This window comes from Anolis sagrei, chromosome 2 (assembly GCF_037176765.1).
Source record: "Anolis sagrei isolate rAnoSag1 chromosome 2, rAnoSag1.mat, whole genome shotgun sequence".
NCBI lineage: Eukaryota > Metazoa > Chordata > Lepidosauria > Squamata > Dactyloidae > Anolis > Anolis sagrei.
Genome location: NC_090022.1, coordinates 46,413,549 through 46,441,155, shown reverse-complemented (window position 1 = coordinate 46,441,155; position 27,607 = coordinate 46,413,549). Strand labels below are relative to the sequence as shown.

The 27,607-nt window shown below is 38.9% G+C and overlaps 1 protein-coding gene across 1 annotated transcript; it reads right to left on the bottom strand.

Moving 5' to 3' along the window:
- On the bottom strand, positions 1-27,332 carry ARL8B (ADP ribosylation factor like GTPase 8B). Its single transcript, XM_060766302.2, has 7 exons — positions 27,044-27,332; positions 8,540-8,620; positions 7,307-7,380; positions 4,820-4,913; positions 3,784-3,851; positions 3,451-3,521; positions 1-2,403 (listed from the first exon to the last, which is right to left on the bottom strand). The coding sequence occupies exons 1-7, from the start codon at positions 27,164-27,166 to the stop codon at positions 2,354-2,356; spliced, it is 561 nt and encodes a 186-aa protein (XP_060622285.1). The 5' UTR covers positions 27,167-27,332; the 3' UTR covers positions 1-2,353.
- Positions 27,333-27,607: the final 275 nt, after the last annotated feature.

Below are 27,607 nucleotides of genomic sequence, written 5' to 3'. Positions count from 1 at the left end.
TGACTCTGAAAACTTAAGTTTATTGGATAAGCTAATCAGCAGTAAACCAACAAAATGCAATCCACCTAAATAAAAAAAAAATCACATATTTACAAAGTTTGGTAAATGTATAAGTTTTTCACATGCCAAGGTTAATGCACAGATTAAAAAGTTGGTAGTGGTTTTTTGGATGTCAAAATGCTGAAAGCTATGAAGTATACACAAAAAACCTTCAGTACATTAAATTACACAACAAGCCGGTCACCTAAACCGTAATTTGGTTCCCACAGGAAAAGTAAAGACATCCCGGCTCAGCTTCCTTCATTTCCTTTTGAGGCACAGGCAGAAATGCTCTAGTTAAGTGTAGCTGCCCAAAATGAACTACAACTACTACAGCAAGTCACTGAACCGTCTCTACAGCACCAAGACAGGATAAATTAAAATCGCAAGCTCAATTTGTAAATGGAGGCCACACTCATGTCTGTGCAAGAATGCAATAATTTATAGGGGAATTGTAAGGCCATGGCAGTATTTAAATCAAAATCAGCTGTCCTGGGGCACGTTGGTAACTTGGTCCAATAGCTCACTGTACAAGTCTCACACATTATATCTGCAACGCTTTAAATGTGTTCCACTGGGCAAGGCCTTTAGCAGCAGCAGTAGTATCCTGCTTTGCTTTTCCCAAACAGAACTGGTTCACATTTTTTCAAAATACTCCATGCACCATTTTGTAAAGGCATGACTCTTTGTTTTGCAGAGAACCTCAACATTAGACCTTCTGTGTTAGACTAGAAGAAGAATACTTAGAGGATAGCGAAGAAAACTGTACAGCAGTGTTAAGTCGAGTATAAGAATGAGAATGAAGCAGCCCCCAGATTATGTCTGACTGTAACTCCCAGCAGGTTTAAGTAAGAATAAATAGGATGATGAATGTTGGGAGCTGCAGTCCAACTACATCTGCAGGGTTGCATGATTCCGACTCTGGTAAGTAATGCTCATCTTCAAGAGACAATTTCATACTAGATCGTATGTATATGAACAAGCCCCTAAATGTACCAGATGAGTACAAAGACTAAAAAATGTAGCCTCAAAGTACATGCAGATGATTGCCTAAAAAAATAAACAACCCAGTTTGAGGCAAGCAGCTATACGGTATATTTGTATGAGTACAGCGGATAACATTAACATTATTTGTATAAACAAAACCAGCCTCATTAAGTCTGTCCCTTTAAGATATTGACACTGCCGAGAAGGTAAAGCTACAAAAGTAGTGTTACAGGGTTGTCTTTTTTATAGTTCACATACCTTTATGCTGTAAAAGCCTACCAAGAAACACAATCAGTTCATTGATTATCTTGTGCTCCAAGACACAGTTTTATCATTTCATAGTCTGTGGATTTTCTACATGATATCACATTGAGAAAAGCAGGCGAGCCTAGAGTTGTCACAATAGCCTAGGCGTTTTCTAGCACCAAATGCAACTGTGCACAACTATTCAATCAGCAGAAGGACAAGTCGGAAAGTAATTTTTTTGTGCCAGAGGCCAGTGTGACACCGGAGTGTCATGCCAGCCATACAAACGTTGCAAAGCATTTAAGGAACATGGTATGATTGCTTGTCTAGTCTTGGGTTATTTCACTTTTTCCCTGCTTGTGTATTTAAAACTCTTGAAAGCAATATTTTGAAGTACTCTTGGTTCCCTACTTCCCCTGAAGAACATTAGCATATATAAACTCCTTAGCAACGGCCTGCACAGATACAAAAAAGTTGACAACTGACATTTTCTAATTCACTGGGTGAATATAACTTGAGAAATCAGGATAATTTAGTGATTTAATATCTATAGTGCCTGATACTTTCCATTGCAAACCATGTTTTACACTACACATCACATGCATCTGAGAGAAAAGTTAGTATCCCATTTAAACAGTGTTTGAAAAGCTTTATAAGTACAACACACAGTGCCCATACCCTCATGCTGCCCTGTGTCAGCCTCTTCCAAAGAGCCACTAAATACAAGAATTAAATTAGCTTTCTGAAAATCAAATATAAAAACCTGGCTCAGGAAGTTTAGAGCAGACACTCTTTGATTTAATAGTAACTTTCATGGAGAGGGGGCACCCGCTGCCACTGTTTCGAGATGAACTTAATAAAAACATTTGCACAACTCATGACAACGCTATCCATTTTTTTGACAGAAGTAGGAATATAAGTCATTCAGCAGTGCACATGGAGGCATGAACTGTGAAAAAAGGCAATTCCTTGGATACAGGAGAACTATCCTAGATAATATTTCATCATGGAGGGAGTAGACAATTGAGAATATGGCCAACTGGGGAATTATCTGTAAGTTTTTCAGCTTCTTCTAGATTTTTCAGCTTCTTCTAGATTTTGAATGCTGAATAAGCCACTGAAGTGTGATATCTAAGAAAAAGAGAAAAAAATGATCATTCATCTTCAAGAAATTTCACTGCCTTAAATAAAATATAAACTCAACCCTACACATCTACAGGCAGACCAATGTTCGCAGAGTTTAATCCAGTTCTGAAAATGCCTTCTAACCATCTCAGCAGACATTCTAGATAGGTTCTAGATGTCAAAGTTCACACAGTATGTATTTATTCCTTAAATAAGAAAGCAAGGCAAAAAATAAAATGGAAAGACTGTTCTCAGATTGGTTATTAGGGGAAGCCAAGTTCCCATTCATATTGCTAGACAGGCAGATGTTACTCTGATACTCTGGTGACTTATTTTCATTACACAGGCTTTCTGTAGCAAGCTTCTTCATCTACTTGTAACAGCTTGCATTTCTATAGTAGAGGAATTTCTCGGTCAACAGATGCATTTCGAACTATGTAACACATTTGACCAAAAGCTGTTTTCACAACAAAATTACTAACAATAAAGAAAAATTGAAACAGTTTATATAGTTAGGTGCATCTTACTATGTATTCATCTGGACACAGTCTACACTGGCTTCAGTGGTATTTGTTTCCAAGGATGAATCCTTCCATCACAACCTTAGAACTGCATTAGGAAAGCCAGGTCCTTCCCACTATGGGAGTTATATGAGGTATTAAAAAAAGATGCAGTTCATCCTCAATACCTGCAGGAACCGTAGCTGTGATTTCATCAACCTGCATCTGAGGTATCTCTTATGAATTTTTTAGTACAATATGTTTTTGCTGGACGTGAGCATAGTCTCTCCTTGGAGGACCTAGCAAATTCCTAGAGAGGAAAGTCTTTTAAACTAATATGGGTGAGTCCCAAATAACATGTGAATTTCAGTTCCACAAGCACTGGGCTACATACAAACTCAGAACAAGTTTTGAGTAAAAGTATTATTAGAGCTCATGCCAGCAAAATTCTGCTAAATGCCTGAAAGCAAAGAGAAATCACTGAAAGCAGAGCCCTAGTAAAAATCCAATTTCACACTATCCATGTCAGCTGGCTTTTCTGACATTTAATTACCTATATTGTCCTTTTCCTTGCAAGAAATGGAGTAGCAACAGATTTCTCTGTCTTGAATAGCAGCCAAGTTCCTGGAAGAGAAAACACACACAAGCCAAGTTGGTAACAACTGACAGCACCCTGCTTAATTTGAAGGCATGCTAATCCCTATTACAATTAACCAGAATAATTACTTCTAATCTATGAGCGCGCTCATCCCTTTCTTCCAAAGAGCCACAAGGCCATGTGAAATTGGTCTCCGCAACAGGTTTATAGATTAGCAAAATTACATTTAGAGTAGGAAAACTTGGCACAGAGCATCTTAATAAATATTTTCTTAATCAAATCACTTACATTTTTTCAATAAGTTGCTTCTCATCCAAAGCATTAGGGAGGTCTCTTTTGTTTCCAAGTACTAAAACCTGAAAAAGCCAAAATAAATGCATTTATCTTGCCTCATCTTTGGAAGGCAACAGTTGACCTATCAAGTAACACACAACATAAACCACTTTCTTGAAAAACATGCATACAGAGCAAACAAAGCAGTCATGTGAAAGAAATAAAATTTAATGATGTCATATCTAGATAAAAGAGGAAGAAACTGCAGGCTGCCCCAAAGCCCTTCATTGCAAACACACACCCAACCAAGTAAAAATGCAAGAGTGTTTCCCTCCATGTGTCTGTGAAACCAAAATTGGCATCCATATCCACTGTAGCTGTCCATCCTGAACTAAATGATTACCTTAAATCAGCAGTGACCAAACTTTAGTCCACTACTAACAAATGAAAAATATGAGTATGCCACTCTAAGCTGCACTATATTGAGAGGCAACCCACATCCTCACACTACTATTTATCTTTTTAACCTTTTTTGTAGAACAAGACAAACCTGGGCTACAGATCTAATTCTGTCATGACCAGTTCATTCTATGGCACCATCAGTAAGGAAACCACATCTCATATTACAACAGTACAAAGGTAATGCATTTGTTGGTTAGCTTGGAGAGAAAAGCTTCTACCTGGTTTTCAGGGCTGTATTTTTTGGCTTGGCTTTAAATTGTATTAAGCATTTTATACGGTTTTCAAGGAGACTTCACTTGTTTCACCTGTTTTTTTAAAGGATTTCAATGGTTGTGACAGGACAAGTAGAAATATTGAATTAATTAATTATAAATCAATTTTATTTAAGTAAATAGGCCCAATTTAGCAATTTTATGAGACTAACTGCCCATCAAAGATATATTTATCAATGTGGAATAGACAGAGCCAGAAAAAGTGGAAAGTAGGTGTGGGTATGACTCTTATTAACACAAGGTCAAATTTCTTTCAAGGATATTTCATCTCTTTTCCCCATAATAACTATATGCAGAACCAGAGGTATACTACTCACAGGAATTCCTTGTAATTGCGGTTTGTCTAGTAGATTGTGCAGCTCATTCCTAGATGCTTCTATTTTTTCACGATCTGCAGCATCTACCATATACCTGTTAAAAGGAATTTGTTTTAGTAGCCAGGTTTGGAGACACTAAATTTCAATGCAACAGACTTTCCAAATCAAAGCAAAATAAACATTTCCCCTCAATCACTAGAGGTTCTGTAGTGACTTCTTCTTTCTAAGCTATTTATCCAATGGAGGGGTTAGCACGGTGACTGTCGTTTCCACAGGGCTATGTTTTGGGCATCCTCGGGTCTCAGGTTGGCAGCACACATGTCTTTATGGTGTCCATCCATCTTTTCTTTGGCCACCCACATGGTCATCCTATGATCTCCGAATGTAGTGCTGTTTGTGCTACTGAAGTTGGTTCCATGGCATGGCCATACCACCGTAGTCTTGCTTTCTGCATTTTCTTTCTGATCGCTTTTATTTCAAGTGTTTGATGTATTTCATCATTTGGCACATGGTCAAGAAGTGTCAAGTCAAGTGTCCATCTCAGCATTTTCATTTCCATTGTGTTAAGGGCTTGTTCATGTTCCTTTGTTGTTGGCCAGCACTCTGCCCCATAGAGGGCTACTGGGCAAAGAACTGTAGCGTAGATCTTAGCCTTGAGTTGTTCGGGCATTTTTGAGTCACACAGAATGCCAGTAGTTTGCCGTCATTTCAACCAGCTGCATTTATTCGTGACCGTATATCTGGCATTGTGTCAACATCTATGGAGACCAGTGACTCTAGGTTTTTAAACCAGATAGCCTTCTTTAGTGCTTGTCTTTAGCTTCTGCAGTGACTATCAAGTAGAATAGTGAACAGATATGGAAAAATTCAAAGCCATGCAAATGTCACCAGCAGTAACTTCACAGAAGCAAGTAAGATTTGGAACTTTATGATTCTGCATAACCTATTAGAATATGTTTTTAACATTCCAAGTAGCTGGACATTGCCAGGGTACTACTGAATAATCTTGTTCATGTGGGATCATGTAATCCAACAAATGTTAGACTGGCACTTCCAGCATTCCTCAACATTCGCTGTGCTGCCTAGTTGCTGGAGATGCAGTCTAACACTATTTGGAGGCCACAGCACTTCCTATTCTGTTGCACAACATGACATTATGATCCCTGTATCCATAGGAAATACCCTCAGGATTTCACATGTACAGGCAGTCCCCAAGATACAAACACCCAACTTACAAATTACTCATAGTTGCAAATGGGGGTGAGGCAACAGGAAGTGAGAGAAATCTACCCTTCAAAAGGGAAATTCACTCCTGGAAGAGTTATCATGGGGAAATGATGTCTCTCACTGAAGCTTTCTCACCAATCCTTGTTACCACAACAAGCCACATTTTTTAAAATTCAAAGTAATATCTGCAGGCAAAATTAGAATTAGAGCCTGCCAAGACATTTCTCTGTACTGTCTGGCAATATATTATTGTGTAGCTTTGCAACTTACAAATTCAGTATTTCCCTTTTCTTATCATAGACTGTTTTGCACTCAATAAAAACATTAAGATGATTTCCAAACCTACACTGTTTGAGCTACTTTTAAGTCCAAAAACAGCAGTCACAATTTTGTATTCTTTTGGGCATTGAATGTTTCATAGAATCATAGAGCTGAAAGAGACCTCATAGGCCATCCAGTCAAACCCCCTGCCAAGAAGCAGGAAAACTGCATTCAAAGCACCCCTGACAGATGGCCATCCAGCCTCTTCCAAAGAAAGAGCCCCCACCACCCTTTTTTCTGTGTGTAAACCACCTTTTGGGGAAAGAGAGCAGTCTAGAAATAGTTTTATTATTTATTATTATTATATTGTAGATATCAAGGTTCTGTAGTTATGCAGCCTACTATGCTTACATGTAAAGCAGACAGCCATAGATGTTTGGGGTTTTTTTAAAAAACACCTCTACTGGGTTTATTCAGATGTCATATGAACCGAAATGAAGGACGATAAAAAGAAGTGGCAGTGAATCTAGGGCTCATGTGCTGTCTGTCCTTCCTCCTCCTATCATGTGGGCATAAATTTGGGAAATTTTGCTTTATTTTGGTTTGTTGTTTTGTCCAAACCAGAAGAACCATGGTTAGCACATACTGTGCTTTGTTTCAAAACAGTCCAACCTGAAATTGAAGAGCAGAACTGGCTGTAGCTTGTTCTTGATTCACAAGTGCAATGTACATTACAATACTTCAGAATTTCAGGTTTGTATTGAGCAAACTTTGAAATTGCTCAACAGTTTATAATAAATGCTACTTGGCAGACTTTTCTATGGCCTGTCAAGAGTAACACTGAGAGCATTTAACAGCCCAAATCTGCACTGTTTGCAGTATAAACTTTACCACTCAACAATTATATATGAGAATACAGAACAGGAACAAACTGAAACATTAAACATAAATATAATGACATTAGTCAACTCTAAGTAACCCGAAGATGTTTGCACTTACACAATAGCATTTACTCCTCTGCAATAGCGCTCCCACATACTTCGGAATCGTGGCTGTCCCCCTATATCCCAGATCTTTAAACAAAGAAGAGAGAGATTATTTTAAGGCTGAATATCAACTCATAAAGATAACTCAATAGATCTGGAAATTGGAGATGTCTGAGAAGAGGAGCAACACAGCAGCTTTCCTGTTGTCATTACCTCTACTGTAACATGACAGGTCCTGTCAAGACATCTACAACTGTTGGTTTCTGAATTCTCTAAGCAATGCAAATGGGTCACAATACACAGTAATATTCAAAATGCTTGGTTTGACCTATAAAGCTTAGGTCAAAATCAGCCTGTACCCCCTATACAAGTCTGCCCATCTCTTACAATCTTTAGTTGAGGTGTTTCTCTCCAACCCAACACCACCTCCAAATCTAGGAGAAAAGTTCATGGGGAGCATTTAGGAAATATTTTTGAATATAATACTTTTAACACATATTAAAAGCCATTTCAGCCACCTAAAATCAGGTTTCCCCCTTTTTGGAAAACGATTCCTTCAATATGAGTTGCAGACTGGTCTGGGGTGGTTGTAGAATGACATCTTGTGATGGGAAGTGATTCTGGTCATGTGTGTGTGTGTGATAATGGCCAAAGACTTGCCGCTAGATAAAAAATGAATTCTTTGTTGAAAAAAAATGAATTCTTTTAGGATTCCCCCTGGCAGCAACCAGCTAGGCTTTGATGGTGCAAAGCCATTACATGCTAATCAAGGTGGCCAACAGAAACATTCACACCTACCTCAAGCAGACAAGAGTTCTTTCTCCCACCCTGGACATTCCACAGATATATAAACCTTACTTGCCTAGCTTCCAACAGAACCCTCAACCTCTGAGGATGCCTACCATAGATGTGGGTGAACCGTCAGAAGAGAATGCTTCTGGAACATGGCCATACAGCCAGGATCACAGCAATCCAAAAGACTAATTATTTATAATGATTGAATGAGCATGGTTTGTAGAGAATGGGACAATGCCTTTTCTCTCCCCTGAACTCTGTGTATTGTGTGCTGTGCTCTCACAAGTGCTTGAAGCCTTACAGATAATATAAATGAAAGAGCAGGCTACTGAAAACAGAATGGAGGAGTCTCTTTATTCTTTCTGAGCTTAGCTTGAGCTCCTTTCATCAGTTTTTACAGAGTTTGTGACAGTTCAGTGTATTAAGCCTTCACAAAAATGAAAATACGTGCCTTTATTGTGACGTTACCCTTGGTAACCTTCCGCATGTTGAAGCCCACTGTAGGAATCATATCTTCACTGAACTGACCTGACTGGGGAGAGGAAAACAAGACAGCCATTAGCAAGACAACAGAGGATCTCTCAAGCAATGCAATTAGCTTTTTAACAGCATATTATTTTCCTTCTGATGTAAGAAAGCATGACTGGAAATGCCAGAGAACACCCAAGTTGTACACTGCTAAACCAAGATTTCATGCTACTTCCTATGGTTCTTTTCTGAGGGACAAAGAATACAGTTCAAATAGCCAGTGAGCAAGTATCACATGCAAGGCCATGAAAATCTTAAAATGGAAGCAGGCAGGGGAGGGAGAAGATAAGATGTACTTGGAAAATACTGTATCATGTGCATTGGCTCAGAAATATCACTGGTTAATGAAAGTAGCATGGGAAGGGTTCGAAGTCGAGTATGATACTCCTAAAAATCATTTCAAGGTCCAAATGCAATCTTCTGGAAACTGGTTATCATCTCAAAAGGTACTCTCAACTCCCTGTTGCAGCAGGATAGCACCTTGAAGAACCTGTATTGCTTCTGTACTCCATGGGAAGCCACACTGGTAACAAATTACAAAATTTCCAGATACTGAACTGGAAAATCTACTTCAGGATGTGTACAAACCTGAAATGTCAAGCGAGTTTTAACATAAATGTCATGCTGTCACAGGAAATAATGTGTACATGGTACTTCAATACAAGATGAAGCAATGGCTTCAGAGCCGATAGGCTACAGCTTGATTCCTTTCCACCACCGACACTGAGCCAATGCATAAGGGAAGCCTTATATGTAGTCCTTCATACACTATTTGACTTGCGAATCAAGACATCTGCTGATTCAGATTAAAGAAAACGGAGTACAGCCACTATGCTTCTGATAGCTGTAGAGAAAAATCATGTGGCTATGAATTCTGTCAGACCTGATTCCCAATCTCTACCTAGTTAATTTCTATCTGATCTGGGAAGGTGAGGTTGTGATTATTTGCAACCACAAACAGAAATATGAAGGTTCTAGGCAGAAGAGGATGTGAGTCGGAAAAAGCACCATGAAGCCTTCCCACCACCACCGGGGGGGGGGGGGGGGGAGTGGATTATGCAATACTTTATTTTTAGTTTTGGAACTTTTAACAGCAAACCAATTCTTGCACATTTTTTGAAGAAAAAAACCAAATGTTTGTTACTATAGGACGATTAAAAATCCTCTCTCTCTGTGTGTGTGTGGGGGGGGGGGGTGCATATGCCTATGCATATAGATAGTTTGCCATAAAATGAGTGCAGGAAATAAGATTTCCATGGCTTCAAATTTTCTGTAAAGTTAACATTTCTAGCTACAAAGACGTTTGCTGTTAAAACAGGGCAGATGTTTTAGTTGGGGAAAATGTTTAGTCTTGGGAAAGATAACATTTTTGGTGCTGTATCACTGTATGCTTTCCATAGCATTTGTTACAGCAGAGCTTTCCACATTGTGTGATGCAACAGTGTGTAGATGTGTCATGCAAACATAATCAGAAATGACAAAAATCTTGGAATAGTATGTTATTACCTAATAAATCATGTATTTTTAATATATAAATGAAAGGTTTTCATGAGATATGTTGTGTCCCCACGCATTTCATTATTACAATTTATGTATGTGTCCATATCTCTTATAAAGAGTTGGTTTGACCTCTTTGCCAGTAAAACTAAATTATTGTGTTGTGAAATAATAGAATAATAATAATAATAATAATAATAATAATAATAATAATAATTTATTTATAGACCACCCTATCTCCCCAAAGGGACTCAGGGCAGATTCTAACAAATATGACAAACAATCAATGGCAAGAGAAAACCATACAAACAATTTACATCAGGACAAGGAACATTAGACACTAATGTTCCTAACTGTAACATAAAAATAGTGAAAAATAAAAACATCATAAAATACAAAAACCCTGATAAAACACACTAAAAACAAATATATAAAACCAATTATATTGGCGCTCCATCAGGCGAGGTTCAACAATACCAATGGCCAGGAGTACTAAAATGGAGCTGATCAACTATAAAAGGACTAGGCGAGGGATTGTGCAAAATGATATATATTTAAAAGGTGTGTCATTAACATGAAATGTTTGGAAGGTCTGAGTTACAGGTTAACATTTATCAGAGCAAGAACTAACACAGGTCTTCCATAAAGCCATGATAAAGTCTCCAGAAGCCAGTTCTAGCCACAGTAAAAGTCACCTGTCAGTGTACATATTAACATGTATTTGCAATAAGAGTTCAGCTCAGGCTGCCTTTAGGACATGTATCATGTATCCGTTATCTAAAAATTTCATTCACAAGAATGAAAAGGGCACAGGACAAAGTGAGAGTCAATATTAAAAATCATGAAAATTAATCACAGTGTGTTTTCAGAAATCTTCATTAATGGAAATAAGGATTGAATCAGCCATACATACATATTGCTATTTTTTCAAAATGAATCAATCCCCATTCTGCCATGGAATGAGACTGTGGACATCTCTTTCCATTCCTCATTCTGTGGTTTGCTAGCTTTACAGCATTATCACTTCCTCTCTGTTTAACCATTGCAAAAAGTCTGAGAAGTCATGAGTTTAAAATCTACACCCGTGATCCTGACACCTCCTGACCATGTTTGAGACCCATAACACTATGTAACACAATTTTTGTTCCTGGGTTATAAATGTCATTTCCTAATTGGTTCTATCATTAAAAAATGGGAAAGTTTATTAAACTGCAAAAACTAGTTTTTGCAGGACATCCTACAGCACATTTTGCTATAGTTTTTCAATGAATATTTCATAGAGTCTCCACGAATTCAACATAGTTTATGCCAGCCACAAAATGAAGTTCTGGAGTATAATAACCACTTTCAAAGTAAGTACCTCACAATTAAACAGGAAACAACACTTTCAAACCAAAAGGAGCTTTTTAAAAAAAATGGTTACAGTGTAATCTAATTTCTGAAACACGCATCCATATATGTATTTTAAAGCTCATACTTCACAGAATTATTGTGCAAAGCAATTCATTTATACTTAACTAGAACTGATGCTGGATTACAATATTATTCTTTACACAGGTCAACTCCATATCCTGCTTTGAAGCCAGTTTGAAAAGGGTTGAGGAAGTAAGAGTCATTCAAGATCACACTTTGACTCTTCTGAGAAGATGCTCTGAAGGGTTAGAGTAACCCTCAGGAACAACATGACTATAGGAGAAAATAGTAAAAATGGTTTACTCCCACTTTGTCCAGGAGGAACCTCTCCTGGGTTTCACTTTCCACTGTGAACACAAGGAACAATCAACCAAGACAGAGACAAGGACATAGATTGCTCACAGGTTTATTTTTTAATGAGTTCCTGCTATGCTTGACACACTATGCAGTAAGACACCTGACATAATTTCATGACATACTTTTAGGGGAGAATGAAAGCAAACTCCAGAACATTTGGAGGTATGCAATGCTATCAGAATGGATATTTGTAAAAACATTAGAATCTAAAATGTTTTTCAAAACACTCAAGAGAATAGAAAAAGCAAGTCTAAAGGTTTTGGAATTGGAAGAAGCCCATTTTCTCCTGGCCATAAGGTGAAAAAAGCACTTCAGAGCTGGGATAAAGCGTTCTGGACTACAATAGAAGCAAGCTTCTATATCTGCTTAAAATATATTTTAGCATGAATACTTCTTATTCATAATTTTGTACATCATAACAGTTGTTCCTAATCTGATGCTTTGTGGGAAAGCTACTTCCACAATTTCTTCAGTGAAGTGGGGTCTGCCAGTACAAATCCCCTTGCTATTAAATCTAAGAGAAAGAAGCCTATTTCCAACCTTCTCAGGAAAAAGGGGAGAATGTGATATACTACAGAATACTAGAAGTGATAAAAAAATGTTTTGATGACTGACTAGTAACATGGAAGTGCCATACCATTTTCCAGTGGATAAAGATCTACATTATACTGTAATAGGATATGCATCTTCATGCCTGAAGACATGAAATGAGGACAAAGAAATAAAGAAAAGTAATATGTCATACGGATTGCTTTTTTTAAAAAAGTCTACTGCATCACGTACCAACGGCATTTATAGTGTAATATCCCCATCTGATTTCCCTCTGAATCTAGCAGAACAGTTTTTTTTTCAGACATACTTCACTAACTAAGATTTTTAAAAAATCAATAGTTTGAGAATCTAAATCTATTGACACAAGTACACGCATTCCACGAGGAAAATAAGAATATAAAACTGTACTTGAAATATATGGACATCGCAGTTGTGACTAATGTGTCTATCGGGGGACACAGATGTCCTGCCTACCACAGAAAATGAAAACCCAAATGGCTGTAGGGAAATACACAACCAACATAACAAACAACTCAATTGCAATCCAACTACTGACATTTTTCCACAAATACGACCAAAAAAAGGTCCATTACAAAGCATACCCCTTATTCACAATTAAGTAGCGTGTTGTACATAAGTATATGGTCACTTCAGTAATACACAGAAACAAACAAAATAGATATAAATATTTAATAGAAACATAATCCTATTTCATGGCATGCAATAATACAGGTAAGAAAATCCTGTACTGATAGTGTATATATATGTGTACAGTTGTTCTTCCAAATTTGCAGATGATGTATTTGCCACCACGTCTGTTGCCCTATATGGGACTGACAAAATATGTTCTCTGTAGGCATTTGTAAGTCCTCCAGTATGATTCTGAAGGATTTTGATTCTCCTCCAGGGATTATGATGATAATGATGATGATTTCCCTCCAGGTAATAATTATTACTCCTGGAGGAAATTAACTACAGAATCACACTAGAAGAATTACAAATGCCTACAGTAGTGTTCTCTCAAGTTACAAGAAGAGGGCCTATATTCACTTTTTTCCAATCACAAGGTGTCTTGTGCCACTGACCCTGGCAAATATGGAGGGCTAACTGTATTTCTAATGCTGTGTGGTGATGAAATGATACATTCATGATAAAGTAAGCTACTTGAGTGTACATAAAGTATTTTGAATGCATTGAACCTTTGTTAAGAATCCTGTTTTGGGAGAAAGAGGAGACATAAATTCAATAAAAAATAAAGTCTGCTTGATTAATTATGAAAAAATAATATTTAGGCTACTTTGGGGACTTTTTTGGTGCTGCTGACTGCAAAGTCACTAGCTTTAATGTAAAAATATGTTAAGCTTCGACTAGCTGTCAAAGTGAAGGCAGGGTTATTCTGAAAGGCAAGTGTCCTGTCTGTTGCACATACCTCTGCAAATGTGATTGACATACCTGGACACAAGCAGAGCTGGATGATCTGGACAGAAAAACAAGAAAACTGATGACAATCCACTACTCATTACACCCACGTAGTGATGTCGACAGACTTTACCTGTTGAGAAAATCAGGAGGCAGAGGACTTCTGCAAGTGAAACTAACGGTAGAAGAAGAGAAACATGCAATGGCAAATTATGTGAAAGGTAGTCAAGAACCAACATTGAAGGAAGTCAATAGTAGTAAACTGCTTAAAGTGCAAAAGACAAAGAGGGAATACCGTAAAAAAAACCATCCAGAGCAGAAGAGAAAACTGGCAGAAGGAGGCACTCCGTGGACAGTTTCTGGCAAAAATTGAGAGCCAAATCGACAAAGAAAAAAATGGCTGTGGCTCACAAATGGAACTCTGAAAAAGGAGACGAAGGGCCTGATTCTGGCAGCCCAAGAACAAGCCATTGGAACCAATGCCATCAAAGCCAGAATTGAAAAGTCGATGACAGATCCCAAATGTAGACTCTGCAAGGAAGCAGATGAAACAATAGATCATATCCTCAGTTGCTGCAAGAAGAGCACGCAGACAGACTACAAGCAGAGGCACAACACCATTGCTCAGATGATTCATTGGAACTTGTGCCACAAATACCATCCTCCTGCAAGAAAGAACTGGTGGGATCACAAGCCAGAAAAAGTTACAGAGAATGAACACGCCAAATCTCTGGGACTTCTGAATTCAGAAGAGTTCTGGAGCACAACACTCCTGACCTCACAATCGTGTTAAAAAGCAAAGTATGGATCGTCGATATCACAATCCCAGGTGACAGCAGGATTGCAGAGAAACAACTGGAAAAGCTGACACGATACGAGGATTTAAAGATTGAACTGCAAAGGCTCTGGCACAAGCCAATCAAGGTGGTCCCAGTGGTGATCAGCAGTGCCTAAAGACCTTGGCCAGCACTTCAATACAATCAGTGCTGACAAAATTACCATCTGCCAGCTGCAAAAGGCCACCTTACTGGGATCTGCACACATTATTCGCCGATACATCACATAGTCCTAGATACTTGGGAAGTGTCTGCCGTGTGATTCAATACAACAGCCAGCAGAGTGTCTGCTGTGGACTCATCTTGTTGAGTTTCAAATAAATAAATAAATAAATAAATAAATAAATAAATAAATAATTCAATGTAACTATCGTTGCTTTATTTCTCAAATCCCATTACAGCACCATCAGATATGCACCTGAGATGGACATCTGGGACACATGGAGCATTTATGCAGCATCTAGTTAGATTAAAATAGAAAAACCTATCATCTTAAGGTTTAGACCCTAAATAGCAGATGAGACATTTCCATCATGTAGTTACTTGAGAGGAGAATATTGCTTACAAGTCATAGTTGTAAAATCCTTCACAGAAGTTTATTGACCGTTCTGCAGAATACTTATACTGGCTGGCATATATGATGGCAAGAGGGTAAACAAAGAAAGGAAACTTTGCCCAAGGATAGGGCTGGATAAGTAATTTGAACCTTGGTCTCCTCCATGTAATACAGTTTTTGTATACAACCATGTACTCATGTAACTATCTAGCCCCTACAGATGTGCTAAAAACAGATCGAAATGGAGACACAGTAGTTGTAAAGAGTCTCACTGAAAGTCATCAGCTTAACCTACTCCAGATGATGGTTATAGCTGGTGTCATCAGGTAAACATTATCTCCTGAGATTTCTGGGGGCATACCAAATTTCCCTCAATGAGAATAATTATAGTACAAGAAAAGGGAGCATTATTTTTGCAATATTCAGTTATGCTATCACTAGTGTTTGACCTCTTGTACATGATACTTATTGCATCAGTGGGACATTCTGATCTTAACAGGCATCTGAAGGTTATAAGCATCGAGATCCAGCCACTCCCCTATTTCTTATAGGCTTGGAAGAAGCTAGGCAACACCTAAGTAATTTAATGGGGACAATTTTCCAGCAGAAGCAAAAGGACAGCAAAAAGTCCACAATCTAATGTAAGAGAAGTTATTGAATACACAGAAGTAAGCTCTGCATTAGAAGAATGAGATTGCTGTGTATTTAGTCATATCTAAATTTTGTTGAGAATGACACTTGAAGTAACAAGACAATACACCCAAGTAGGGTGAAACTGTACAATGTAGGAGTATTTCTACATAGATATCTATATCTACACAGGAGTCATCTTAAATAAATAATGCCATTCATTTATCATCAGAAAATGTAAAGAGAAATCATTACAACTGGTTAATTTCTTATAATTAAGCCAAGATTTCACATCCTTTATTCCCCAAGGAATTCAAGGAAATATTCATGGTTCTCAACCTTTTATTATCGCTAACTGATTGCTACTAAAGAGGATAACTACTTTTAGGCTTGGTCTTGGGAGAGACAAATGTGAATCCTCATTTTATAACAAAACTCTCTAGATTATCTTGGGGCATTCACTATCCTTCAAACAACTTTTTAAATTGGTTATAAGAATAATAAATCAATTATACATTATCTATTTGAGGTATTTTGAATTTCAGCTCCCACTAGTCCTAGCCAGCTTGGTCAGGGATCAGAAATTCTGGGACCTAAACCCAAAATATTGGGAAGATCAACATTTGAAGATCATAGACTACTATGTGATGGATCAAAGACCTACCTGGGCCTATGACCTGTTCACCCTGTGCCCAATCGCTTTATGGGAAATCCTCCATATGACCATAAGAGCAACTGTACTATAGTTTTCACACTCCCTGCAATGAATATGCAGAAGTGCAATGCTTCTGTTACTACAGGTTACATGTAGCAACCCTGGCAAGAAGCCACAGTTAACCCCACCCTTCATGGCTTTGAGCATTGGGATGCAACTTTGGAAACCAGGGGTCAAATCCTGGCTCAGCCATGGATATCCACTGAGTGACCTCAGGCAAATTACAATCTTTCAGCCTCAGAGGGAGCCAAAAGCAGACCCACTTTGAAAAATCTTGCCAAGAAACCCCCTAGGAAACGACTTGAACAACATCGTTTAAAAACCATCGGATTGACATAATTGGTCCTTGAGGCAGAGATCCAATTTTTAACCACTTACTGTATGAATAATTTCCTTTTATCCATCTTAAAAATAGTGCAATAGATAACCTCCGCTTCTAAAATCTAGGAACAGAAATGGAGATATGCTTTCCCCCATGTGTTTCTTCCATACCATGCTTAATTTTGAACGTCACTATCATGTTCCCCCTTATTCACCTTTTTCCAAGCTACACGGAACCAAACATTTTAATCTTTTCTCAGAGGGCAATTGTTTTAGTCCATCCCATTTCAACATTTAATAATAACAACAAGAATAACTTTATTATTGTATCCTGTCTCCATCCCCCTGAAGGGACTCAGAGTGGCTTACATAGGGACAAGCCCGATCAACATAGTTAAAATATAACACATTAAAATTTGTAAAACAGCACCATATACAATATAAAACAATCAGATACATAACACAATATAAAAACAACCACTGAGCAACAACCAGTGGCCTGAAATAGTAGCAGTTTCTGGTCTCGGGCAGGCAGGCTTGTGCAAATCAATTGTGAGGGCAGGGCTAATGGATAAAGTGCAAACCATCATGATGTGTTCCTCCATGCCTACTGATTCCAAAATTCCAGGTCACATACTGGACTGGCCCAGATCACAGACTGGACTGATATAGTCTGATCTACTTGGAGACCAATATAGAAGCTCAGTTCTATTTAACTCCCACACCTTCTCAGATGTAGGTCTCTGAAAGCTGAAGACTTTCAACTCTTCAGAAGAAAAGTGTCAGAACTCCTAAAATTACGACACACTCAAACCACAGTGATAAAATCAGGCAGGTCAGTGCTGTCCTCTCTGGTTACTGTTAGTGCGGTCATGTTCTTCTGAACAGATTTCAAATTCAGCAAGCATAAAAGGTATGACTGATGATCAGCACATGCTGCTCAAGGAGTTGTAGTGACATTGATGAACGATGTCAGCTGATTGACTGGAGCATAAACACACCAGCATTTGCTTTCAGAACTAGTGAAATCTACACCATATAAACATCTTCTACTTCATAGAAGCACAGAGACATTGATCCTCTTTCAAGCCTTTCCTACAACAAGTTGTCTGACTTTTCACCATGGGCCTGCCATTCTGAAAAACCTGATCTTGCTTTTCCTTTTGAATTCTCCTGAACAATAAATGGCACAAAACAAATAATTATGGGAGATAAAGTAATGCAAAGAAATCAGTGGATAATTCTGAGCCTGGATCCAGAAACGTATTAAGTACTGAGGTGCTTGTCAGTGGTCAAATTTCACAGAATCACAGAGTTGGAAGAGAACCCAAGGGCCTTCCAGTCCAACCTCCTGCCATGCAAGAATACACAATCAAAGCAACCCCAATAGATGAACATCCAGCCTCTGCTTAAAAATTTCCAGAGGAGGAGACTCCACCACACTCTGAGGCAGCATACACAAATGCACAAAACTGGCAACGTATTACAGGCCAATGGGCCACCATAATGGGAAATTACATCTGTATTAAATCATTTATCTTAACCACTTTGTGGGAACTTTATTTTGTTTTTCTGGTGCAAGGTACAACTATGATGCAGGCAGGGATTCAGGAGAAAGAATCTGGCCACCACACTTTCCCTTTATCACACTTAAAACGAGCATAATAGTTTTAGTTGCAGAACTATTCTTCACTCTTGTGTATAATATTAACCAGACTTCTCTAAAAACAAGTCAAGAAATGTTAGCAAAATGAAGGTACTAGCCAGTCACTACAAATTGTTCAGAACTTCCCCCAAAATCTTTAACCTTTGAGTCAGCAGTTCAATAGAATTGCCTCAAGGTTACTTGTCATTACTGATGGAAAAGTTTTCCAGCAGAAAAAAACCATATAGGACAGGCAACTCCCCACATAATCTTTCTAGAACTGGTATTGTTCTTACCATAAATTAGAAACTAAAGATATGGCTGTATTAGTCTGGAATATCAGTATACAAAATAATCTTGTATATCTTAGAGACTAACTGAGAGAACAAGGCTGGTAGGAAAAATTGGAAAAATTCCTTCATCTGACTATATGAGGTCAGTCCTACAGACATCTAGGAGGGCTGTTTTTCCCAATATGACCAAGATGCCACAATGCTAGTCATATGCGCATGTAGGCAAACAGAAGTTTACTATGTAAATATGTAAATATTAATTTTAATATAGTATGTATTATATTTATTTTACATAAATTTGTGTTTATTTTATATACACAGGTGTATGTATGTCTGTGTGTGTATGTATAATATATTGTGTGTGTGTATTATGTATTGTAAATATTTTGGTTTTGATTAGGAAGTAGTTTTGGCTTATTTGCAAATGAAATGCACTTATACAAGTATGTAATATTATAGCTACTTTTGATAGAGTAGAAAGAGTTGTGCTGCTCCTACAAAGCCTCACTCTTATTTCTTTTTGCATATTTATCCCAACAACAACTTGTTCATGTATTGTGTCCATCACAAACTATTCAAAGAATCTTAGGGCTACACAGTAGATCTGCACATTTCTTGGAAATGGTTCACAATCCTCTTTTAATTCTTCACTGGGTCTGAGAGTTTTGACTAGTCGAAACTGCTGCAAAGTGAAGAGTGAAGTAAGATCTGGAGAGCCAGCATACGTAGTGAGTTAAGCACTGGACCACTCCAGAGTGATCGTGGGCAAATCACATTCTCTTAACCCCAAAGTAAGGCAAAGGTAAATCCCCTCTGAATAAGCTGTGCCAAGAAAACCTTGTAATAGGTTCATCTTAGAGTTACCATAAATCAAAAATGACCTCAAGGCATATAACAACAAAGTAGCACCCATTGTCAGTAAATTACCACTAACAATACATAATTCTATTAGCAATAAAGATATGTCATGTTCCACTTTACTTTGTTTTCAATTAAAATGTTTTAATGGATTGATATATGGGGACACTTCCAAAGAACATGTACAATCTATTAGTTTGTAAAATCCATGTTTTTTGCTTAGCAATAAAACATGACCAAGGAGTCTTCAATAGCCCAAGTTTAGATTTATTGACCAGCATCTTGAAAGAAATCTAGACTTCAGTTTTATTAGATCATCTTTCATGAGTCATGCTATCATTACGTCTGTCTAGAAAACAAGTCATGATCTGGCTGGACAGATAATTGGATAATAGTCTCCTCTGTGCAATACAGCTGATCTGAAAGGCTTAGGAACACAGTGCAAAGCACTTAGTCTCAGCATGCCTGCATTTAAACCAGCTTTGCTCCATTGACACCAATCAAAAGAGCATTTGGTATTATTAAACTGTTGTCAAACTCATACAATCACTTGGGGAAAGTTAATATTATCTTTGTCAATAATTACATATTTTTGACAAGGCCACATACAGCTTCCACAGAGCAATCCCCAATGCCAGAGATTCAAGTTGAGGGTCTCACCTGAGGTGACAAAGGCCAGCAGATCCCACACTTTCCACTACTCACTTCCATCAGGCAGGTCCACAAGTGATCCCTCCAAGCCAGTAAAGGGTAGCATACTTGTTTTGGTGCTAATAAATCTAGGCAAAAAAGTCTAGAGAGTTCACAAGCCCAAAAAGTCTTGGCTTGATGGACTCCTTCCAAAGAGGAAAGTATTATGGCTGAGGCAATCCCAGAAGCTTTGAGGGTAAAGCTAAAGGTTTTCCCTTGTCATTAAGTCTAGTCATGTCCAACTCTGGGTGGTGGTGCTCATCATTTCTAAGCCAAAGAGCCGGTGTTGTCCGTAGACACTTCCCAGGTCATGTGGCCAGCATGACTGCATGATGTGCCATTACCTTTCTGCCGAAGTGGTACATCTACTCACATTTGCATGTCTTCAAACTGCTTTGAAGACACCTATCTCAAAATATCTTGATCTGAGAAAGGGACCCTGAGAGCAAGAGATTGACAGGGAAGGTTGCATTGGTGTCAGGACCATAGTCATCTCTATCTCAGGTACCTGGGTGGCATCCCTATATATGTTTATTCAAAAACATATTCTTTGAAGACGAGTATATGACTGCAGCCATCATCATTTATGGGTTAAATTAAAAGAATCCAGAGATAAGTGCTTATTTACATTTATGTACGACTTTCAATCCAAGTCAACACCCAAAAGATTACTAATGAAAAAGCTGATGCTCAGTTGAAAGTCTGAGGAAAAAACAGAAAAGTTTGGGAAGACGGTTACTAATATTTTCACTGAGGTTTTTTACCTAAACTGGAAAAATCAAAGAACTAAATTATAACATGACTGACTTTTTTTTATGGTTGAGGGCTCCTTATGTCCATTGTAACAAAAACTGAAATTTAATGAAAACACTACATTTTTATAGCACCTAAGCAAATTGACGATCTGTCAAAATACCCAAATGACACCAGATCATGTCTGAAAGTAAGCAGTGTCAGCCCTAGTTAGTACTTGAATGGGAAACCGGCAGTGAATGCCAGATGCTGTACACTATATTTCAGCGGAAGAGACTGGCAAAATCACATCTGCCTATTCCTTATCTAAGAAATGCATGTGATTGCCACAAGTCAAGAGACAACCTGAAAGCGCATGCACACACAAGCAGATTGATCAATTGCAACTTCTGCATGATGAACTGTGTGTCATCACCAAAATGTAGCCCAAGTGACTGCAACATAGACACTCCACTAAAGTTTAACAGTAAAACTAACAAAACCCTTTTATTTAACTCAGAAACAATTTTGTAGGCATACATATTAGCGGCTTTCACACCTATACAGTAGGTGTGGAGATGGATGAAAAGTTAACAATAAGTTACACAATTTCACATAGTAGAACTAATCCATCTTCATGAATAAGGACAATGTGTTAAGCTTTTAATTACATTGTTCATGCAAAACATTGCAGGAATTGATGCAATGTTCAGACAGGCAAGAATACATTTTGTCCCATTTGAAATGCCCTGTTTAAATAAGTATGTGGAAAAGTCAAAACTAGTCCAATGTACGAGCAGCACAATTATTCAAACAAGGGTTGTACAAACTATCATTTCATGCATTTGTTAACAGTAATCAAAATAAAGGCCAGTTGTTTCCCACCTTGCTACATGTATCCCACTGTAAAGCACTTACATACATAGCTCATAAGATGAAGGTATGAATTGCTTATTACTTCTCACACAGGAATTTTTATATTTTTTGAATAAATGTTTATTAAGGTTTCCTTTACAGTACATGAAATTAGGATGGTGGGGGTTGATGGGGAAGGGGGATAGGAAGGGGATTTTGGAGTCTATTAGAAAATTAAGGGAAAGAAGTAGACATCTATGGTGGTGGAGTTATGTATTAAGGGTGTAAAAAGAAGGGAAAAGAGAAGGGAGAAGGAGATAAAGATTTAGAGGATAGAAGGGTATTCTCACACAGGAATTTTTAATCATGCTGTTAAAGGCCTCCCCTAAGCTACAAACCCCAGAATTCTGTAGGAAGCCGCAATCAGATTTAAAGTGGATTCATTCTCTAGTGTGATTAGATGATAGATCACATATTGCCCTACAGTAGCACTAAATATAGCCATACCCATCAACTAAACAACCATCTACAGGCACTCATAGTTAGAAATAGAGAGGATACAAGAGGAAGTGAGAGAAATCTTCTTCTCAGAAGGGAAATACACTCCTGAAAGAGTTATCTTGGGAAAATGGTTTCTCAACTGAAGCTTTTTAACTTTATCACAAACCCTTGTTTCCACAAGCCACATTTTTCCAAATCCAATTCTCACATGGACAGAAAGTGAGGTGAAATCTTCTAAACAGGGGCACAGACAGAAAAACAAACAGCACAGGCATGTTAAGCCTTCCCTATGCTATCAAAAGCTAATATAATAATAATAATAATTTTATTTCTTAACTGCCTCTGCTCACAGTTCAAGGTAGGTCAAAAATACACAAATACCTGTTCCAACTTACAAACAAATGCAACTTAAGAACAAACCTACAAAACTTCATACCTTGGTGACTGCCTGTATTCATACAAACATTTCACACTGTTTGGCTTTATTTGTTTCTCTCTTCATCAAGGGATGAATTGATTTCATCCTCATTTGGTCTACTTCACATGCACATCCCACTTTCCGTCACATGTTTCAGATTACAAAGCAAGAATGTACTCTCAGAATTTCTTAAGAACACATACCTGTATTATCCTAAACATTCTGATTAATATTCTTGTTCAAAATGTTATCTTTCTAGATCAGGCCAAGGCCCTGTATTCTATGCAAGTATCTTATTGTGAGCTGGCAGGACATCTTTATTTGCCTCCCCCCAAACAGTGTCATAAATCTGTGTAACAGAGCTATACTGGTGGAAGTCCCCAAAAAGCTCCAACTAATATAACTGAGTCACTCAATTTTAATCTGATAGCCTATTTGTTTTGGTTCAGCTACTCATCTTATCTTAAGACAGTTCACATAACTTGCTTGCTTATTTAAATCAGCCAGAATCAGGAAAAGAATAATCTAATCATTCATATTTAAATCACTCAAGATGGATGTAAACATTTACAAATGCAATCTTTTTGAGGGTCAAGTATGACTAACTGCTTAATTAAATAGACTTTTTCCTTACCCTTTGCCATACAGAGGCAGTAAAATAGCAACAGCTTTACAGCTCCGAAGTTTCACATCCCGATTACAAGCAGGAAGGAAATAGTAACAGGCAAAATTCATTATACCCTATGCTGGCCTGTCAGGCCAGCACAGAATAAGAAATATTACCCATCCTTGCCAGGACCTAACATTTTTACTATAGCAAAGCAGCATATTAAAGACTAAATGTATCCAGCAAAGTATCCCCACAAAAAACTATAGCAGTGAGAGCATTAGCAGTAGGTATACCAAACTTTCATAATATTAAGAAGGTGGTGCTGGTTTACCCAATCTGATGATTTTATCTGTACACTAGTGACAATCCTACATTTTGCAATACTGCCACACCATAGCAACCAGGAAAATATTGCATCTTCTACTTATCATAGAGATGCAACTGATAATTTAGAAAGATGCCAACAAAGTCTTTTATGAGCCTGTTATAAGCAAGTTAATGGCCTCGCTGAGAGGTCACATTCTGCAACTGGGCCTAGCGTGGAGGAATTTCTTATCCCATTCCTAGTAGATTTTCATTGGCAACTCCTATTGTTGCGGCATTAAATACAAGGCTATGTTGACCTACCAGAAGACTGAACTGAATACAACTCACCTTGCCATGGTCTGTTTAATGGGCATTGGTGTCACCAAGCCTCTTTATACTCAATGAGGAGTCATATTAGAACTGAGCCCTAATTCACCAAAGACAAATTTAAATTGCTGATTTATCCACAGATACACAACAAAGCAATGAGGGGGAACTAAACTGCACGTGTGGAAAGGCTTGTGGAATGATAGCCCGCCTTATATATGAATATGAAAGACTATGTGACAAAATAAATTTATTTATTTGAGGCTTTTATATCCCGTCCTATCTCAACCTCCGCAGAGGGACTCAGGACGGCTAACAAATCAGCACCCCATGGCACCCACATCAAAGTGCTATATCACCATTCCTCTTGCTAAGCTGTGGTTAAAACAATCAAGAGATCTGCATTTTTGATGGATAACACAGGTTTACTCACAAACTGAAAATGTTATTTTTTGGAGTTCAATTTCCAAATTCACAATCAGCATTCTGAGAGATGTAGTCCCAAAGCAACATTTGTTCTCAAGCTCTGGTTTTGTCTATACATGATTGGTGGTAATCTATATTTAAAGTGAATACCTGTAATAATATAGGTGGGTCTTCCAGATATAACTGCATGGACTTGTTTGGAAGTTAATTCCCAGGAAGTCTATGGACGCTCCTCGTGAGCAAGAGGATTCAGATGACAGAGCTAAGTGACTGCCATAATCTCTAAGAAAGCACAACTTTAAGGCAAAATAGCATACACTCTCCTATAAACAATGAAATCAATAGATACCTATTGTAACACTAAATGTTATCTAGATTCATGTAGATGGTGGTGACAGTTGAAATGTTTGATAAGACAAACATATAACCAATAACTGGTTTATTAAAAAAAGCTGCTACTTTTCACCCTTCTAAGAAAAACCCAGACCTACATAGGTACATGAACAGATCCTGAGTATTGTCTGTATGCATTTCATTTCACAACCTAGATTGTATGAAGCATATGGGGTGTCCTGGGTTCTTCCAAAGATGAACAAGCTCAGAAACTCATCAGCCAGTCAAGGGAGAATTGAGTAAGGCAAAACAGCATATTAAGTATTTAGACTCACTGGGATGAGGAAGGAAGCGGTTTTATGGGGAAGGCCACACCCACAAAATCAAGCTCAAGAAAGCTGCAAAGAAAATGGTATGAATTAAGAGTTCCAGACCCTGCCTCCCCAAATTGGTGCCGTTACAGAAAGAGAATGAGCTCTTCCAAAGACAGGAGAAGAATTGGCCTACCATTCTACAAAGTTGCTCAATCCATAATTGTGACAGGACAACATATTATGTATAGTGGCACTCTTCACCAAAGGCCTCAGGCACTTCATTAATGCTTAGTTTATACAGACTCCAATCAAGGAAGCTCTTATGTTGCAATGGCTTTAACTATTTGATAGTTAATGTAATGCTACGGTATTCTGGGTTATGCAGTTTGGTGAACTTCTCTACCATAGAGAGCTCTAGCACTGGAGTTTCTGGTAAAGCATGCCTGCAGCTGTTAGGAATGATAGGAGCTGCAGTCTCAAACACCCAAAGTTTACCTACGACAGCCCTAGACTGTGGTGGTGATCTGTATCAATGATGAATAAATGCCATAATATGGGTGGGCTTTTAACATGATGGATACTGCATGAACCTGTTTGAAATAGAACCTCCAGGAGTTCACTTGAGGCTCCTCTTCACAACCAGATGTCAGTAGAAGTGGCTGCCCTAATCCCTAAGGAAGAACAAGAGTAATTCACAACAGGACACCATTCTGTGAAGTAAAGAAATACCCCATTGATTGGGAATGGCAATCATTTGGACTTGGTTTATTTGCCAAGTCCAAATAAACCCTGCTGGGGGTGATGTGTTGTCGAAGGCTTTCATGGCCGGAATCACTGGGTTGTTGTGAGTTTTCTGGGCTGTATGGCCATGTTCCAGAAGCATACTCTCCTAATGTTTCACCACCATCCATGGCAAGCATCCTCAGAGGTTGAGAGGTCTGTTGGAAACTAGGCAAGTGAGGTTTATATATCTGTGGAATGTCCAGGGTGTCTGTGGGAGGCAGGTGTGAATGTTGCAATTGGCCACCTTCAGTAGCATTTAATGGCAAAGCAGAGCACCTGATGAACCAACCTGGAAACAGCTTATTATTTGAGAACACAGAAATGCTGGGCCATACTAACAACTACCATGTCAGACTAGACAGAGAAGCCACTGAAATCTACAAGCATGCGGCCAATTTCAGCAGAAAGGAGGATACCATGAAAATTAACAAAATCTTTACAAAACTCTAAAATCAGGGCAATAAGTGAAGAGCAACAATCAAATAAAGGGGGAATTCTAGACAAGAATCAATCAGGCCAGCTAATCACCTCCAAACAACGGATCCCCCCCCCCCCCCACAGCAATCAGACAGGTTTTGAAGCTCCAAGGCCATTAAATACTAAACAGAGTGGCCAATTGCAACATTCACACTTGCCTCAAGCAGACAAGAGTTCTTTCTATCATCCTGGCTATTCCACAGATATATAAACCCCACTTGCCTAGTTTCCAACAGACCTCTCAACCTCTGAGAATGCCTGTCATAGATGTGGGTGAAACGTCAGGAGAGAATGCTTCTGGAACATGGCCATGGGGCCCGGAAAACTCACAGCCACTTGCTGTGGGCAGTTCTACCTGTATATTAAATTAATGTAACTGTGTCACCCCTTAAACTGCCCTGGCTCAATCAAGGCTATGGGTTCATGGGAACTGTAGTTGAGGCCCTGTATTGGTGGTGAATAAACGTCCTAGTGGAGTGGCACCAAAGAGAGAATGGGGAGGGCTTGGGGTCCCTCGTGAGGCCTCTATGGGGAGAGGAAGGAAGGGAAGGGGAGCGTCTCACCGCGATGACGTTGACGAAGGTGGTCTTCCCGGAGTACTGCAGCCCCACCAGCGTCAGCTCCATCTCCTCCTTCCAGAACAGCGACCGGAACCAGTCCAGCAGCCGAGACAACAACGCCAGCATGATGGTGCGAGTAGTGGCGGCGGCAGCAGCAGTAGCAGCAGCCCGGTCGCGACTCTAGGCCTCCTGTCCCTCGCCGGACTCCGTCACTCCCGCCTTGGCCGCGAACACACCAGCTACTCCCTCTCGCTCGCTTCCCCGCCTGGCGGGTCATATGACGCCTCCGAGGGCCAGAGCGGCCACGTCCCGCCGGAAGCGCCGCGCGCACAGCGGCCTCTGGAGGCGAGTCGAGTGCACTGCAGGCGGGGAGGACCCAGCGTCCTATGGCTTTCTCTACTATTAAAAGGCACAGCAGGGCAGCAGGTCGAGTCCTGGCAGTTCCATGGACTGAAGGATGGCCACGTGACGTCACGGGGGGGCGGGGCTTCCTGGTTCCATTGAGTTTAATGCAATCAGGGTTGTTAATGGGGAAGCAAGGAAAGGAGAAACAGACTCAGTGCAAGA

Bases quoted from the DNA above. Each gene is read 5' to 3' on its own strand.
- ARL8B (XM_060766302.2), bottom strand. From the start codon at position 27,166: ATGCTGGCGTTGTTGTCTCGGCTGCTGGACTGGTTCCGGTCGCTGTTC. The intron at 7,381-8,539 runs GCACGTATTTTC...CTTTGTTTAAAG, and splicing joins AGGGTAACGTCACAATAAAG to ATCTGGGATATAGGGGGACA. The intron at 3,852-4,819 runs GTGAGTAGTATA...TGGCTTTTTCAG, and splicing joins CGCAATTACAAGGAATTCCT to GTTTTAGTACTTGGAAACAA.